This window comes from Balaenoptera acutorostrata, chromosome 14 (genome assembly GCF_949987535.1).
Source record: "Balaenoptera acutorostrata chromosome 14, mBalAcu1.1, whole genome shotgun sequence".
Taxonomy (NCBI): Eukaryota; Metazoa; Chordata; class Mammalia; order Artiodactyla; family Balaenopteridae; genus Balaenoptera; species Balaenoptera acutorostrata.
The window spans coordinates 60,564,975-60,582,826 of record NC_080077.1 but is presented as its reverse complement, the minus strand read 5'-3'; the positions used below and the strand labels follow the sequence as shown (position 1 = coordinate 60,582,826).

Here is a 17,852-nt window from a genome sequence, read left to right as displayed (position 1 = left end):
AGCAAGATGGTAGAGTAGAAGGACGTGCTCTCACTCCCTCTTGCAAGAACACCAGAATCACAACTAGCTGCTGGACAATCATCGACAGGAAGACACTGGAACTCACCAAAAAAGATACCCCACATCCAAAGACAAAGGAGAAGCCACAATGAGATGGTAGGACGGGCACAATCACAGTAAAATCAAATCCCATAACCGCTGGGTGGGTGACTCACAAACTGGAGAACACTTATACCACAGAAGCCCACCCACTGGAGTGAAGGGTCTGAGCCCCACGTCAGCCTTCCCAACCTGGGGGTCTGGCAACGGGAGGAGGAATTCCTAGAGAATCAGACGTTGAAGGCTACTGGGATTTGTTGCAGGACTTCGACAGAACTGGGGGAAACAGAGACTCCCCTCTTGGAGTGCACACACAAAGTACTGTGTGCATCGGGACCCAGGGGAAGGAGCAGTGACCCCATAGGAGACTGAACCAGACCTACCTGCTAGTGTTGGAGGGTCTCCTGCAGAGGCAGGGAGTGGCTGTTTCTCACCCTGAGGACAAGGATATTGGCAGCAGAAGTTCTGGGAAGTATTCCTTGGCGTAAGCCCTCCCAGAGTCTGCCATTAGCCCCACCAAAGAGCCCAGGTAGGCTGCAGTGTTGGGTTGCCTCAGGCCAAACAACCAACAGGGAGGGAACCCACCACACCCATCAGCAGTCAAGTGGATTAAAGTTTTACTGAGCTCTGCCCACCAGAGCAACACGAGCTCTACCCACCACCAGTCCCTCCCATCAGCAAACTTGCATAAGCCTCTTAGATAGCCTCATCCACCAGAGGGCAGACAGCAGAAGCAAGAAGAACTACAATCCTGCAGCCTGTGAAACAAAAACCACATTCACAGAAAGACAGACAAATGAAAAGGCAGAGGGCTATGTACCAGATGAAGGAACAAGATAAAACCCCAGAAAAACAACTAAATGAAGTGGAGATAGGTAACCTTCCAGAAAAAGAATTCAGAATAATGATAGAGAGGATGATCCAGGACCTCGGAAAAACAATGGAGGCAAAGATAGAGAAGATGCAAGAAATGTTTAACAAAGAACTAGAAGAATTAAAGAACAAACAAACAGAGATGAACAATACAATAACTGAAATGAAAACTACACTAGAAGGAATCAACAGCAGAATAACTGAGGCAGAAGAACAGATAAGTGACCTGGAAGACACAATGGTGGAATTCACTGCTGTGGAACAGAATAAAGAAAAAAGAATGAAAAGAAACGAAGACAGCCTAAGAGACCTCTGGGACAACATTAAACACAACAACATTCACATTATAGGGGTCCCAGAAGGAGAAGAGAGAAAGGACCCGAGAAAATATTTGAAAAGATTATAGTCGAAAACTTCCCTAACATGGGAAACGAAATAGCCACCCAAGTCCAGGAAGTGCAGCGAGTCCCATACAGGATAAACCCAAAGAGAAACACACCAAGACACATAGTAATCAAAGTGGCAAAAATTAAAGACAAAGAAAAATTATTGAAAGCAGAAAGGGAAAAATGACAAATAACATACAAGGGAACTCCCATAAGGTTAACAGCTGATTTCTCAGCAGAAACTCTACAAGCTAGAAGGGAGTGGCATGATATACTTAAAGTGATGAAAGGGAAGAACCTACAACCAAGATTACTCTACCCAGCAAGGATCTCATTCAGATTCGATGGAGAAATCAAAAGCTGTACAGACAAGCAAAAGCTAAGAGAATTCAGCACCACCAAACCAGCTCTACAACAAATGCTAAAGGAACTTCTCTAAGTGGGAAACACAAGAGAAGAAAAGGACGTACAAAAAGAAACCCAAAACAATTCAGAAAATGGTCATAGGAACATAAATATCAATAATTACCTTAAACGTGAATGGATTAAATGCTCCAACCAAAAAACACAGGCTTGCTGAATGGATACAAAAACAAGACGCATATATATGCTGTCTACAAGAGACCCACTTCAGACCTAGGGACACATACGACTGAAAGTGACGGGATGGAAAAAGATATTCCATGCAAATGGAAATCAAAAGAAAGCTGGAGTAGCAATACTCATATCAGATAAAACAGACTTTAAAATAAAGAATGTTACAAGAGACAAGGAAGGACACTACATAATGATCAAGGGATCAACCCAAGAAGAACACATAACAACTGTAAATATATATGCACCCAACATAGGAACACTTCAATACATAAGGCAACTGCTAACAGCTGTGAAAGAGGAAATTGACAGTAACACAATAATAGTGGGGGACGTTAACACCTCACTTACACCAATGGACAGATCATCCAAAATGAAAATAAATAAGGAAACAGAAGCTTTAAATGACACAATAGACCAGATAGATTTAATTGATATCTATAGGACATTCCATCCAAAAAAAGGTTACACTTTCTTCTCAAGTGCGCACGGAACATTCTCCAGGATAGATCACATACTGGGTCACAAATCAAGCCTCAGTAAATTTAAGAAAATTGAAATAATATCAAGCATCTTTTCTGATCACAATGCTATGAGATTAGAAATGAATTACAGGGAAAATAACATAAAACACACAAACACATGGAGGCTAAACAATACATTGCTAAATAACCAAGAGATCACTGAAGAGATCAAAGAGGAAACCAAAAAATACCTAGAGACAAATGACAATGAAAACACGACGATCCAAAACCTATGGGATGCAGCAAAAGCAGTTCTAAGAGGGAAGTTTATAGCTATACAAGCCTACCTCAAGAAACAAGAAAAATCTCAAATAATCAATCTAACCTTACACCTAAAGGAACTAGAAAAAGAAGAACAAACAAAACCCAAAGTTAGCAGAAGGAAAGAAATCATAAAGATCAGAGCAGAAATAAACGAAATAGAAACAAAGAAAACAATAGCAAAGATCAATAAAACTAAAAGCTGGTTCTTTGAGAAGATAAACAAAATTGATAAACCATTAGCCAGACTCATCAAGAAAAAGAGGGAGAGGACTCAAATCAATAAAATGAGAAATGAAAAAGGAGAAGTTACAACAGACACGGCAGAAATACAAAGCATCCTAAGAGACTACTACAAGCAACTCTATGCCAATAAAATGGACAACCTGGAAAAATGGACAAATTCTTAGAAAGGTATAACCTTCCAAGACTGAAGCAGGAAGAAATAGAAAATATGAACAGACCAATCACAAGTAATGAAATTGAAACTGTGATTAAAACTCTTCCAACAAACAAAAGTCCAGGACCAGATGGCTTCACAGGTGAATTCTATCAAACATTTAGAGAAGAGCTATAACACCCATCCTTCTCAAACTCTTCCAAAAAATTGCAGAGGAAGGCACACTCCCAAACTCATTCTATGAGGCCACCATCACCCTGATATCAAAACCAGACAAAGATACTACAAAAAAAGAAAACTACAGACCAATATCACTGATGAATATAGATGCAAAAATCCTCAACAAAATACTAGCAAACAGAATCCAACAACACATTAAAAGGATCATACACCATGATCAAGTGGGATTTATCCCAGCAATGCAAGGATTCTTCAATATACTCAAATCAATCAATGTGATATACCATATTAACAAACTGAAGGAGAAAAAACACACGATCATCTCAATAGATGCAGAAAAAGTTTTTGACAAAATTCAACACCCATTTATGATAAAAACTCTCCAGAAAGTGGGCATAGAGGGAAGCTACCTCAACATAATAAAGGCCATATATGACAAACCCACAGCAAACATCATTCTCAATGGTGAAAAGCTGAAAGCATTTCCTCTAAGATCAGGAACAAGACAAGGATGTCCACTCTCGCCACTATCATTCAACATAGTTTTGGAAGTCCTAGCCACGGCAATCAGAGAAGAAAAAGAAATAAAAGGAATACAAATTGGAGAAGAAGTAGTAAAACTGTCACTGTTTGCAGATGACATGATACTATACATAGAGCATCCTAAAGATGCCATCAGAAAACTACTAGAGCTAATCAATGAATCTGGTAACGTTGTAGGATACAAAATTAATGCACAGAAATCTCTTACATTCCTATACACTAATGATGAAAAATCTGAAAGAGAAATTAAGGAAACACTCCCATTGACCACTGCAACAAAAAGAATAAAATACCTAGGAATAAACCTACCTAGGGAGACAAAAGACCTGTATGCAGAAAACTATAAGACACTGATGAAAGAAATTAAAGATGATACCAACAGATGGAGAGATATACCATGTTCCCGGATTGGAAGAATCAATATTGTGAAAATGACTATACTACCCAAAGCAATCTACAGATTCAGTGCAATCCTTATCAAATTACCAATGGCATTTTTTATGGAACTAGAACAAAAAATCTTAAAATTTGTATGGAGACACAAAAGACCCCGAATAGCCAAAGCAGTCTTGAGAGAAAAAAACGGAGCTGGAGGAATCAGACTCCCTGACTTCAGACTATACTATAAAGCTAGAGTAATCAAGACAATATGGTACTGGCACAAAAACAGAAACATAGATCAATGGAACAAGATAGAAAGCCCAGAGATAAACCCACGCACCTATGGTCAACTAATCTATGACAAAGGAGGCAAGGATATACAATGGAGAAAAGACAGTCTCTTCAATAAGTGGTGCTGGGAAAATTGGACAGCTACATGTAAAAGAATGAAATTGGAATGCTCCCTAACACCATACACAAAAATAAACTCAAAATGGATTAGAGACCTAAATGGAAGACTGGACACTATAAAACTCTTAGAGGAAAACATAGGAAGAACACTCTTTGACATAAACCACAGCAAGATCTTTTTTGATCCACCTCCTAGAGTAATGGAAATAAAAACAAAAATAAACAAATGGGACCTAATGAAACTTCAAAGCTTTTGCACAGCAAAGGAAACCATAAACAAGACGAAAAGACAACCCTCAGAATGGGAGAAAATATTTGCAAACGAATCAATGGACAAAGGATTAATCTCCAAAATATATAAACAGCTTGTGCAGCTCAATATTAAAAAAACAAACAACCCAATCCAAAAATGGGCAGAATACCTAAATAGACATTTCTCCAAAGAAGACATACAGATGGCCAAGAAGCACATGAAAAGATGCTCAACATCACTCATTATTAGAGAAATGCAAATCAAAACTACAATGAGGTATCACCTCACACCATTTAGAACGGGCATCATCAGAAAATCTACAAACAACAAATGCTGGAGAGGGTGTGGAGAAAAGGGAACCCTCTTGCACTGTTGGTGGGAATGTAAACTGATACAGCCACTATGGAGAACAGTATGGAGGTTCCTTAAAAAACTAAAAATAGAATTACCATATGATCCAGCAATCCCACTACTGGGCATATACCCAGAGAAAACCATAATTCAAAAATACACATGCACCCCAATGTTTATTGCAGCACTATTTACAATAGCCAGGTCATGGAAGCAACCTAAATGCCCATCGACAGACGAATGGATAAAGAAGTTGTGGTACATATATACAATGGAATGCTACTCAGCCCTAAGAAGGAACAATACTGGGTCATTTATTGAGACGTGGATGGATCTAGAGACTGTCATACAGAGTGAAGTAAGTCAGGAAGAGGAAAACAAATATCGTATATTAACGCATGTATGTGGAACCTAGAAAAATGGTACAGATGAACCGGTTTGCAGGGCAGAAATTGAGACACAGATGTAAAGAACAAACGTATGGACACCAAGGGGGGAAAACCGCGGTGGGGTGGGGTGGTGATGTGCTGAATTGGGCGATTGGGATTGACATGTATACACTGATGTGTATAAAATGGATGACTAATAAGAACCTGCTGTATAACAAAATTAATAAAATAAAATTCAAAAATTAAATACATAAATAAAATAAATAAATTTTTAAAAAAAGAAGTTAGGGCTAAGAGCCAAAGCAGAGAGCTCCAAAGGAGCCATTTTCCTTCTTTTTTCTTTCTCATATTTAAAAAGAATGATTGTGTCAAATACATGCTTCTTATACAACCAATTATGGCAAACGATGTCTTTATGTATGTATGTCTAAAGACAAGTATGGAAAGATGGTCGGAAGAATTAGTGATGATAATCTCCAGCGAGTAGGATGTCAGGCGATTTTCATTTTCCCCTTACACTTTTCTGTAGTGTTTGAAATTCTTATAAGGACCTTATGTCATCTATATGTAATCAGGAAAAAACAAAAAACAAAAAAACGGTAAATCCGTTTTTGGTCTGAAAAAAAATTAGCCATATCTGCAGGACTCCTGCAGGACTTCTTTTTTGCAACTTCCTATGAATCTATAATTATAACAAAATGAAAAGTTTTAAAAATTGACCCACCAATATTTATATTCTGATTTTAACCAACACATCAGGCTTTTTAAGAAAACCCTTGTGAGTTCCTACTAATGGTCATCAAATACTTACCCCGTCTCATTTTTGTTAAAAAATGAAAAAGCTTCAAATATAAAGTCGTGCTCTTAGGAGGATGACATTTTAATTTTTTTTTAAAAGGTACAGGGCACAGAAGGGGCAGAGGGTAGAGCTCCCTGGGTCTATGACAGAATACCTCTCTACTGATCCTCCAAGCGATGAGCCCCACCAGCACTCCCCAGGAACCACCTGCATGCACACGAACCCTCGCTGACGGCACACGGGTCTCAAGGCACCGTCCCTCCTCCCACCCCAACGCCACCCACCCCCCGCTCCCCTCCCCGGGGGCTCAGGGCATCCCTTTCTAAACCATAGGACCATTTTCCTGTTACCTACCCTGCTGAATGCTCCCTTCATCTCTTTTCCATAGAGACCTCACAGAAGAAAAAACACTCCTTTCCTAAAAAATATACTTAACAAGCAATACTAATTTTGGAAGGGGGTAAGCAGTCCCCTTCTCAAAAGCCTCTCCAGGCTTCATAGCAAGGCGTGTATCCAGTTGTTCCAGTTACACTAACTAAAAGCAGTATATGCACTGTTACTGCGTAACAGTGCAGCAACATGCTCTGAAACATGACCAGAGGTGTTAGGCTGCTGGCAGAGACAAGGCTGGGGCAATCAGTGCTTGATGGCTTGAAGGCAAGAAAGGAAAGGGCAGCACAGCCTGGCAGCTGTTGCAGCCGTTGCCAACGGCAAGAGGACTTCATCAAGGGTGGGGGGCACAGGAGATCCAGAAAGCCACCAGAGGCTGCAGCGCACAAAACTCAGGTTTGGGGCCCTAATTGCCCCAAAGCTGTCCTGGCTAAATGCAGCAATCTGGTGGGGAGTGACAACGGCCCAGAGGCAGGCAGCCGCAGGGAGCAGTCTCTTCCTTCAATGTGAGTCCCTCAGTGACACACACCTTCAAGTGCTGACAGCCAATGCCGAGCTGAACAAGGATCTCTCAAATCCGATCCAGTGTATGTAGATGATTCAAGCCTTGTCTGGTCTTTTGCTACTTTCTCCTCCATTGCTGGCTTAGAAAGTCCTGAATAATCTCCCTGCTTCTCTGTCCAGACTGACCCCTTGCATTCCAGTTCCCCATCATAAAGACCCTTTTTCTGTTCCCCAAACACCTCATGCCTGTCAGATCCCCTAACTGAAGTCCAGATTCAGTGCCATATTCCCAGAGGACCACTTACCAAGCTAAGCATGTCATTCAACTGTCCCAGCACTGCCTTAGGAGCCTCACTGCCACCCCCATGCCCTCTTCTGTACAGAAACCAGCTCAGAAAGCACAGACCATGGGGAGGTGGGACTTGGGGGGTAATATCATTAGCAGGGTGCCAAAACCCTGGCTGGGTGAGGAACCTTCCCCCTCAAACCTCCCAGCTGCACTGTTTCCTGCTAAGAAGACCACCCCCTCCCTATGCTGCTTCTTTGTAAGAGCTTAAAGGTGAACCCCTGACCAGTGGGGGCCATTTGGAGGAGTGGCAGCAAACTGGAGGAACCACGGTGCTGTGGGGATGCCTGGGGCTCACCTCCTTACTTTTCTTAAACTCCTTCAGAGGTACACAACCTGTGTCCTAAGCTTTAGCCTTTGCCCCGTGCAAACTCCTGGGCAGGGAAGCTGACACCCCTGGTAAAAGGAGACCTCAAACCAAAATAACTAGACACCTGAGGGGTACAGTTACTGTAAGAGAAGGGCAACAGATAATATATACAACATGAGGCAGAATGATTGGGACAGACCGAAAAATTTAATTAGCATAAGAAATATCCTCCAAGGGATAAAGAAAGAGATTGTAATACAAACCAAGGGAAAATATTAAGAAGAAAAATGTAGAAGTTAAACACAATGGATGAGATAAATAATAGGATGGATACAAGAAGAGAACAGAGGGATGCAATGGAAGCTCAGAGAGACGAATTCTCCAAGAAGGAAGAAGAAAAGAATAAAGAGATAGGTTCAGAAACACAGAAAATAATAGCAGAGATTCCAGGATCCAGATAATCAGGAATAGAAAAGAAGAAGGGGAAACAAACAAACAAAAAAGAAAAGGAGGGCTTCCCTGGTGGTGCAGTGGTTAAGAATCCACCTGCCAATGCAGGGGACACGGGTTCAAGCCCTGGTCCGGGAAGATCCCACATGCCGAGGAGCAACTAAGCCCGTGCGCCACAACTACTGAGCCTGCGCTCTAGAGCCCGTGTGCCACAACTACTGAGCCCGCATGCCACAACTACTGAAGCCCGCATGCCTAGAGCCTGTGCTCCGCAACAAGAGAAGCCACCGCAATGAGAAGCCTGCCTGTCGTGACGAAGAGCAGCCCCTGCTCACTGCAACTAGAGAAAGCGCGTGAGCAGCAATGAAGACCCAATGCAGCCAAAAATAAATAAATAAGAAATAAATTTTTTTTTAAAAAAAGGAAACATGTGAAGAACATTGATAATTTCTTAGAATTAAAAAGAGATTAAAGACTTCAGGTGAAAAGAGTTTATAAAGGACCAGACAAGATACATGAAGACACACACCAAGCCAGTTATGATGACATTTAAGAATGTTGAGATTAAAAAAAAAAAAAAAAAAGAATGTTGAGATTCAATGTGAATTCTAAAAGCTTCCAGAGAGAAAGAAAAAGAGCCAGATTAACATCAGACTTTTCAATAGCAACAGCAAACCAAAAAGACAATGGAGTAATATTTTCAAAGCACTGAAGGAAACAAACTTTGGACATAGAAGTATCAAATGTGCGGCATAATAAAGATGTTCTTGGGCATGCAAAGCCACTGAAAGTTTGCCCCATAAAGGGTCATTCAAAATATTCATCAAGGATGTACTCATATAAAAAGATAAATAAATCCTGTAGGATAAGATATATGGGAAATAAAGTTAGTCAAATAACTTAGTAAGTTTTCTGGCCTAAAAAAGGACCATAAAAAGAGAAAGGATTTCCAAAATTCCAGAATTAAAGTATTAGATAACAGCAGCACACCTGGGATAAGCCCTGGGAAGAAAGAGACCCAAGGTTCACGCAAACCTACTAACAGACTTGTAGTATTAGAGGGAAAGCACAGATTTTGACCTATATAAGAAGTGAGTGGGGATAAATAAACACAAATTTGGATCTTAAGAGCAACCGCCATAACAACAAAAATAGAATTTGTTTTTAAATGACAAGAAAAATATTTTTACCTATCAGAAAGCAGGAAATGAGAAAAAATAAAAAGAAAGTATAGTAAGGAGAAAAATATTAAATAACACATTAGAAATATGTCCGAATAAAATAATCATTGCAAGTGAAATGGATTAAACTCACCAATTAAGGACTCTCCGATTGGCTATAACTAATACATTGCCTACAAGAGACGAATACCAAAAAAAAGTAATAATAATAGAGAAAGAGGATGAAGAAAGATATCCCAAACAAATAAGAAACAAAAGAAAGCTGGAGAATCGATCTGAATATCTGATAATATAGAATTCAAGGTTAAAAAAATCATAAGGGACAAAGATGGGTACTATATACCAGAAAAAGAAATAAAACAGTAAAAGATGTGATCTTTCATATTATATGGACCTAACAATATAACCTCGAATAGATACATACTCTTACCTAAACCAAGAACTGACAGAATGACAGGAAAAGAGAGAAATCAACAAATACACTTGAATATTTTAACCCAATCCTTCCAGAAACTGCTAGAAGAGGCAGACAAAAAATAAAGAGAGGCGATTCCCTGGTGGCGCAGTGGTTAAGAATCCGCCTGCCAATGCAGGGGACACGGGTTCAAGCCCTGGTTCAGGAAGATGCCATGCTGCGGAGCAGCTAAGCCCGTGCACCACAACAACTGAGCCTGCACTCTGGAGCCCGCAAGCCGCAACTACTGAGCCTGCGTGCCTAGAGCCCGTGCTCCGCAATAAGAGAAGCCAACCGCAATGAGAAGCCCGCGCACCACAACAAAGAGTAGCCCCCGCTCGCCACAACTAGAGAAAGCCCGCGTGCAGCAACAAAGACCCAATGCAGCCAAAAATAAATAAATAAAATAAAATAATTTTTTTAATTTAAAAAACTAAATTTAAAAAAACAGAGATATAACAGGTCTAAACGATACAATAAACATGCTCAAACAAGTAGATAAAGCGAGAGCTCTACTCCCAGGGAATATGTCTCTATTTTCAACATTTATAAACAAGTAGCCATACACAAGGCTAAAATGTCAGTAAATTCCAAGGAATTAATATCACAAAGACTACCTGCTTTGACCATAAAATTAAAAAACAATAACAAAAATCAAAGTTTTTTTTAATGCCTATGACTAGAACGTAGGTGAAAAGAAAAACATAAGGGAATTTTTTAAAAAAATATAATTGAATGACAATGAAAACGCAACCTGTCAAATTTGTGAGACAAAGCTCAAGCACTACTCAGAGAAAAATTTATATTTTAAACACATTCATTCCTCTGTTCCCTCTCTCAGGCTGAAATGAGCAAGTGCTTCCCTGAAAGTCACCCAAACAGAACGAAGCAGTAGGAAAAACTCTCACAAAATCTACAAACATCTCTTTGGTGGCCTGCTGGACGTTTGTCCCCAGGATTCATAAGAGATAAATATAATGCTTCCAACAAATAGAAACCTAAAGGAAAGAACCACATCAGGCTCACCTTTATTTATAGGTTCCCAGTAGGCCAAACTATTAACCAAAGAATACTCTATGTCAGGAAAAAATAACATGGCCCTGAATGCTACGAAAGTCCAGACCCTTGTGATCACTCGTTAAATTGGATGTAAAAATCAACAGATTGGAATCAAGTCTCCTAAGTATCTACTAAGGACTGGGCACTGCTGCTTTCATACCCACCCCTCTGGCACCAAGAGCGAGCCCTTCCCACCCTGTGAGATTAAGTACTTCCCCCCTAGCCAATATTGCTGCCACGAGGATAAAACATATTTGCACAAAAGTACCTGATAGGGTAAGTCAGCCATCCTTAAATAAGTTTCCATTTTCAAACAGAAAGGAGATAAACTGGGGACACCATTGTTAGGTCTTGCAAACTGATGCAAAATAATAGCATCTTTGGAGTCAATCTCTTGCTGTTTCCTGTCAAAACCAAAACAGAAAAAAAAGAACAATCCACGTGTTACACATGCAGTTCCCTTAGTTCCTTAGAGGCCCCTGCTGGGCTGTAGCTCCTCAATGAACAAGCAGGTCTGTTTGTCACAGGGGCTTACCTCACCAACAAGCACTTAGAGGGGGAAAGCTTGGTCAAAACACGAGAGAACCTCACAAACTCTGCTATTACCATAACTGCAAGGGCTCAGGAGAGTAACTACATGTCAACCTCTTTCTGGTACCTGTGGCCTATGGGCAGGATGTGTTCTTTCTGGTATAGGTCCACCTCTTCTCCAGCTGGCTATGTCTACCTGCCAGGGACAAGTTGGATGGATAAAAAAAGATATTCTGTGCTTACTGTGCATCAGGCATTGTTCTGAGGGCTTCACAGGTATTATCTCATTTAATCTTCACAATAACCTTTTGAGGTAGGTACTACCGTTATCCATGTTTTGTAGATGAGGAAACCGAGGCACAGAGAATAAACTTGCCCAAAGTCCCATTACTAGTAAATGGCAGAACTTGGACTAAACCATGTAGTCAGAGCCTATGTTCTTGACCACGAGACTGTACCATGAAACAGTCTATTCATCCACAGGACCTTGGAATAACAGTGCAGATTTGCTCTGCCACGACTCAAGTCTGCAGGGAATCTGAGACTCTGAATATTCTGGTCCCTCTTCCAAACTATCCATGCCCTCACCTGACCTTTCACCTGTGGTGCCGAGGAACCTGGCTTCTGGTGCTCTCTCCTCCTCTCTACCTTCACAGGTTCCCCACTTTCACCACACAGCATATATCCCAGTACCCCTGCCTTTTCCCTTTCTTCTGTCTCAGCCACACATCTATCTTTTCCTTTGGCTACTTTTCTGGGTGGTGAGGACTTCCCTGGTAGAGTTTTTCAATAGCCACCATGTAGGAGATCAAACGCTGGATTCCACTTCTGGATACCTGGGGTCAAGTGCAAGCCCTACTTCCTATTGGCCACATCACCCAAGACCTCTCCTCCTCTCTCATTTGGAAAGTGAGGACAGTACCAATTCTGCGTCAGTTATCTCGAGAACTAAATAAGATAATATCTGTAAACATTTGGTGAGCTATCAAGCACTAAGTGGTGGACTTTATTCTCATTCAAAGAGACATGGTCTTATCCCCTTAAACTACAAAATCTCATTCCAAACAGTGGCACTCATACACCACATTCGGGAACCTTTTGCAACTTCCATCTTTCACTCTACCCAACCATTTCCCAGTCAGATAAACCTCCCTCTTCCCCCTTGGCCTTCCCTAAGTCTCTGGTTCCCTCACACTGTTCCTCGTGTAATCCTCGTGTACTTCCTTGTACCCAAGCAAGCAAGGGCAAGCTCTTCATATCATCATCACAACGATGCCCACTTCCTGCAGAAACCCCGTTCAGTTAAACAAACTCTCTTGGAGAAGTTTACCACCGGAGCGCCCTTTCCACTTAAAGAGTTAAGAATGACTAATTTTGAAAATACTAGTCAAAAGAATAAAAATATTTGCTGCCTTCTGACAATACGTGCTATGAAACAAAGGTTTTCACTTAGATGAAATGTTTGGGAGGTCAGATACTAAAATTAAGAAGCCACTTAGACTATGTTTCTAAAAAGTGCAAACTGTACACTTGACAATTAACTGACTTTGTCCAGTCAAGTAATTCAACTCAGAGTGGTAATTTCATGTAAATTAGCCAGGCAAAAAATTTAAGAACTGAAAGAGAGGAGATAAATGTAAAATCCCCTGCTCCACTGGCCAGAACAATCTAATTCTGATGGTTAACTTGGGCCATGTCATAATAAGAATGGATGTGACCAGCATATGCCAATGACTTTGTGTACATCATACATATTAAATTATTTCATTCTGATAGTACCACTACAGAGTGGATATTGCTATAGTTTAAATTTAGAATATTATATCATACTTATATTTTACAGTAGACAAGGAAACTGAAGCTCAGAGAGGTTAAATAACTTGCCCAAGGAATACCAATTTAAGATCAAGTCGTTAATAACGCTAGTTCCCAAGCTCTTAAGCACTTCGACTACGCCAAAAATGGGCAATACCTCAGTTAATTTTATTAAAGTAGCTGGTTTGACTCAGACCACGCAAGCCTGGAACTTTCTGATGAAAGTCTGTAATAATTAATGATGGCCAACTTTTATTGAATGCTCACTATAACGTCGAACTCTGGCTAAGCATTTCACATGTGTTAATTCATGTAATCACCTCTGTGAGGAAGGCTACTATTATTATTTCCATTTCACAGATGAGAAAACTGAGTAACCAAGCTTACTCTCAGGTCCAAGGTTACATGGTTGGTTAAAGGCAGAGTGAATTTGAACCCAATCTGGCTCCAGAGCCCTCACTCCAGGTCAGGAAGCTCTCTCTGTAATTTAGGACCAGAGGAGCAGGTAATCTGGACAGCTATATTTTATAAAGTGCCCTTATAGTGAGGACTGTCTAAGAGAACACCTGTCAAGCAGCAAGACTAGCCCCTACTCCCATGAGGAAGGATATCACAGATGACCATGCCTCTGTGTACGGCTGATGGGCTGTTAGTTTATAGAGATCACATGACCCATGGGCTGCTCTGATTCCCTAAGTTTTCTAGGGCAGGCTGAGCCCACGTGCCTAAAGTACAAACAAGCTATGGGTAACAAGCCATTCCTGGGTCATTCAATTTACAAACAACACATTGCCAAATGCTGGACTGAATTTAAGAGAGCTGCAAGGCTCTCTCCACTAGGGGAGGATAAAGTAAAGGGCTGGGACTCCATTTCTTTAAAAATACTGTGATGGGAAAAATATGAGTAAAATCCAAAATACCTACTTTGGTTATTATACTCATTAATTAAACTTCCTAAATAATTCTTACCTGTCAACTTTACTTTCCACTCTGGAGATGTACCCATAGATTAAGTCTACGCAGCAGGAAATCCAAGTACCGTGGTGAAGAATATGATTGCCAGTGAACTCAGACAGCGTAGCCATTTCAAGATGGATTTTCCATCCCACATATTTCAGATTGTTTTGTGTTTTGCCTAAACTACACAGACAACTGAAACTTAGACTTCCCGTCAAGTGAAGGTCTCTATCGCGTAACCTCCAAATCCCAGTGCCGCATTTTCCTTGGTCTTCTTCCCCTATTCCCTCTGTGCCCCTAGCGGTTGTCAAAAACTCAGGTCTGTGCCACAGACTTGTCTTCCCTGAGCAATGCCCCAGTTCTCTTCCTCTCCGCCATCAAAACTTATTCCAGAATTGGTACTTGTTAGGAGAAAGTAGTAGAAGTGCGGGCTCCGCAGACACACATTCTCAGATTTGAATCTGGATCCTACTACTCTTATTACGGGATCTTGGGTGAATTGCTTAACCTCTATCAGCCTAAATTTCCTCATCTAAGAAATGGAGATCAAGCATTCAACAGCAGTTGGCAGTTGCGAAGGTTAAATGCAATCACATAGGTAAAGCACTTCTAAGCAGAGCCCCCTATTAAGGGCTCAAAAACAGGCAGCCATTTGTTTATTATTTGCATTACAACACGGTTTCCCAACTCAATGTAAACATCTGTCAAGAAACAAAAGTGAATAAACCAAGGATTAAAAACACTTTTTCAAATAAGTGTCCAAGTGGGCAGCGGGCTATTCTGGGCGCAGAGACCACACCTACCAGGGCGTGGCCTGCTCCCAAGGTCAACTCTGAGCTCCCCCACCCGCCTCCCCATTTCTGCAAGGTCATTTAAGCAAGTTTGAGACTCAGTCCTGTGAAGCTGTGCCTCACTCCCTCCTCAAAGTGGAAGACCGGTGAGAAGCCACATGGGTTCAGAATCCTCCAAAGGCTTTGGACTGGAATATGAATTTCAGAACAACTGGGTTACCATTTCAAGCACTGCACAAATGTTTTCGTTTTCCATATGGCTTGAAACCTAGCTTGAAGTAGAGTTCTAAAACTGGAAAATATATAAAATAATCTAAAGAAATAATTCACTTAATTTTTTTAATTTGGTTCAACTAGATTCAAGACACTGTGCTAAGTGAGAGAATTCAATGATAAGCTTAAAATAAAACTTTCCAATTATGAAAGACATTTCCCCAGACCTAAATGATTTCCACTCTCTGAGACTAAAAATATTCAAAATACCTGTTAGGCTGCTACACTGTCCTCTTGGAATCCCTGCAGGCCTGTTAAAGGTCACCTATCACTGTCTTTGTTTATAAACCTATTGTGTAGGATTCCCCCACGGGAAGAAGACAGGAAGACACATTTTCTCACTCTTTAGAAAATATTGGCCAAGAGGGACATTCTGAGCTATTGAAAACTGCTCTTTCCTGGTCCTCCCCCCAGTGACAGAGGGCTCAAACGCATGGAAATTTTAACCGTAAATTGACGTATCAATTAGCCAAACCACTGGTCCCGGCAGCCTATGGCATTATTCTACTCAAACAAAGATCTCATGTCCGGCTGGATGTACCAACAGCAGGGGCCTCCATTTTCTGGTATTCCCAAGTCAATCCTGTAAACATTCTGCGGCAGGCAGCAGAGGCAACTGTTTAGGGCCTGGGGCAACTCCCATGCAGGCCCATGTGCTAGTTCAGTCCTCGGATCTCCTCCTGTTAGCACAACAATGGCATTTAAACCTGAAGCTTGTGCTTAGCTTTAGATACCAGATTAGCACATAACCGGGTTAAGGCTGCATCAAAATTGCACACGCCGCTGTGCATCCCTAACAGGGACCCAGAGGTCTCTGGAGCTTTTGCAATTTCAGCCTTTTGATGATGTTGACATTTGGGGATGGACAGTGGAGAACTAACCTTTAAGTAAAAGATGAGGTTAGTGGTTAATATCCCAGCATTATCATCTATAAACAAATAGGGCATTGCATAAAAATGTAACTTAGTATTTCTGCAGGACCTAATTCTATTGTTGCAAACACACTGCAGTTAAGATCTTCATAACAGACTATTATGCTCCATAACAGCCCAGAGAATTTTTGCTTTTAGCACCGAATGATAGGGAGACAAGTGTTTTCCCTCCCAGTACCAGTTTAATTCTCCTGTCAACTCCAAACTGCCCCTCACGGCCAGGTGACCACGGACTGCCTCTGGCGAAAGGGAAGGACAGGACTCGGGCGTTTGGGCGTTGTGACCGAGGGGCTGGCACGGGTCCCCCCTCGCGCCAACCCTGCCCTGGCCAGGTGTCCCTCTCTGCGCCCCTGCGCGGGGCCCTCTCTCCGGCTCACCTAATGACCAGGAGTTCGTGGAGCAGATACGCAGCTGCGGCCAGCAAAGCTCCCCCGGTCAAGTAAAGGGTTTTCTTCCACCAGGGATCGGAGCCCAGCCCTGCCATGATCCCACCGTAATCCTGCAAAGGGAAAGCGATGATGTCCCCATAAAAGGAGAAGGGCTCCTCGGACCCGGCCCACCAGCCGAAGAAGGAGACGCTCTGGTTCCAGCTCAGATCCACCACGCACGGCCTGGACGAGGCAAAGCCAACCCCCCAGTGCATGCTGCGCGGCTGGCTGCGGGCGCCCCTCCCAGGGCCCGCGCCGCCCGCATGGGAAGGGGCTGGCGCGGCCGGGCGCGGGCTCAGCGGCGCGCTGGCGGTGCGGGCGGCGCGGGCGGCGGCGACCGAGGCGGCGGCGGAGGAAGACGGAGGGCGCGGGCCGCGGGCGGCGGGCCTGGCCGGCGGGGCCCCGGGGCCCGGGGCGGCAGCGGCGGCCGCCGGCTCCCCCCGCAGCGGCCTCTCCGCGCCGCTCTTTGTGTCGGCGCCGGGAGAAGGCCGCGTGATGTCATTGCTCCCTGGGGCAGGGAAACAGAGGCGGGATAAAGTCACCTACCCCGCGCCCTGCCCCCGCCCCGCATCTCCGCGGTCCGGCGGCCTCCGCCCCGGCCGGAGCTGCAGGGCTGGGCGAGCCGGGCGGGCTCCGCGCCTCCAGGCGGCACGGCCGGGAACGGCTCGGCGCGCGAGGGCAGGGCTGCGGACGTGGCTGGAAATGCGGCTCCCCCCGGAGGAAGCTGCAGTCGGGCCCGGATCTCCGTCCCCCACCGCCACCCCCGGCCCGTCCTCCGCCTCCGCTCCAGCCCCTCCCGCAGGCGCGAGAGCGGGGCGCGCGCAGGACTCACCTGCGGCCGCGCGGAGCTCGGGCAGAGACACCGCCCCGCGCGAGCCGGGAATCGGGGCCCGGACAAGGTCGCGAATTACGTTGCTCCGGCCGTCAGGAAAGCGCTGTGTCTTTGCATAACTCATAAAAACACTTATCACATTACACAGTTACCTA

The 17,852-nt window shown here is 43.1% G+C and overlaps 1 protein-coding gene across 2 annotated transcripts in view; it reads right to left on the bottom strand.

Annotated features, from left to right (window-relative positions):
• Positions 1–17,401, bottom strand: part of FAXC (failed axon connections homolog, metaxin like GST domain containing) — a 118,349-nt gene extending 100,948 nt beyond the window's left edge. For both annotated transcript variants that reach the window (XR_009005186.1, XM_007169659.2), the window contains exons 1-3: positions 16,815–17,401; positions 14,454–14,624; positions 11,407–11,542 (exon numbers count right to left, since the gene is read on the bottom strand). Coding sequence is in view for 1 of the 2 variants with exons in the window: in XM_007169659.2 (XP_007169721.1) it covers positions 11,407–11,542; positions 14,454–14,624; positions 16,815–17,080 (573 nt within the window). In the remaining variant the exon portion in view is untranslated. The remainder of the gene's footprint in view (positions 1–11,406; positions 11,543–14,453; positions 14,625–16,814) is intronic.
• Between the last annotated feature and the right edge of the window lie 451 nt (positions 17,402–17,852).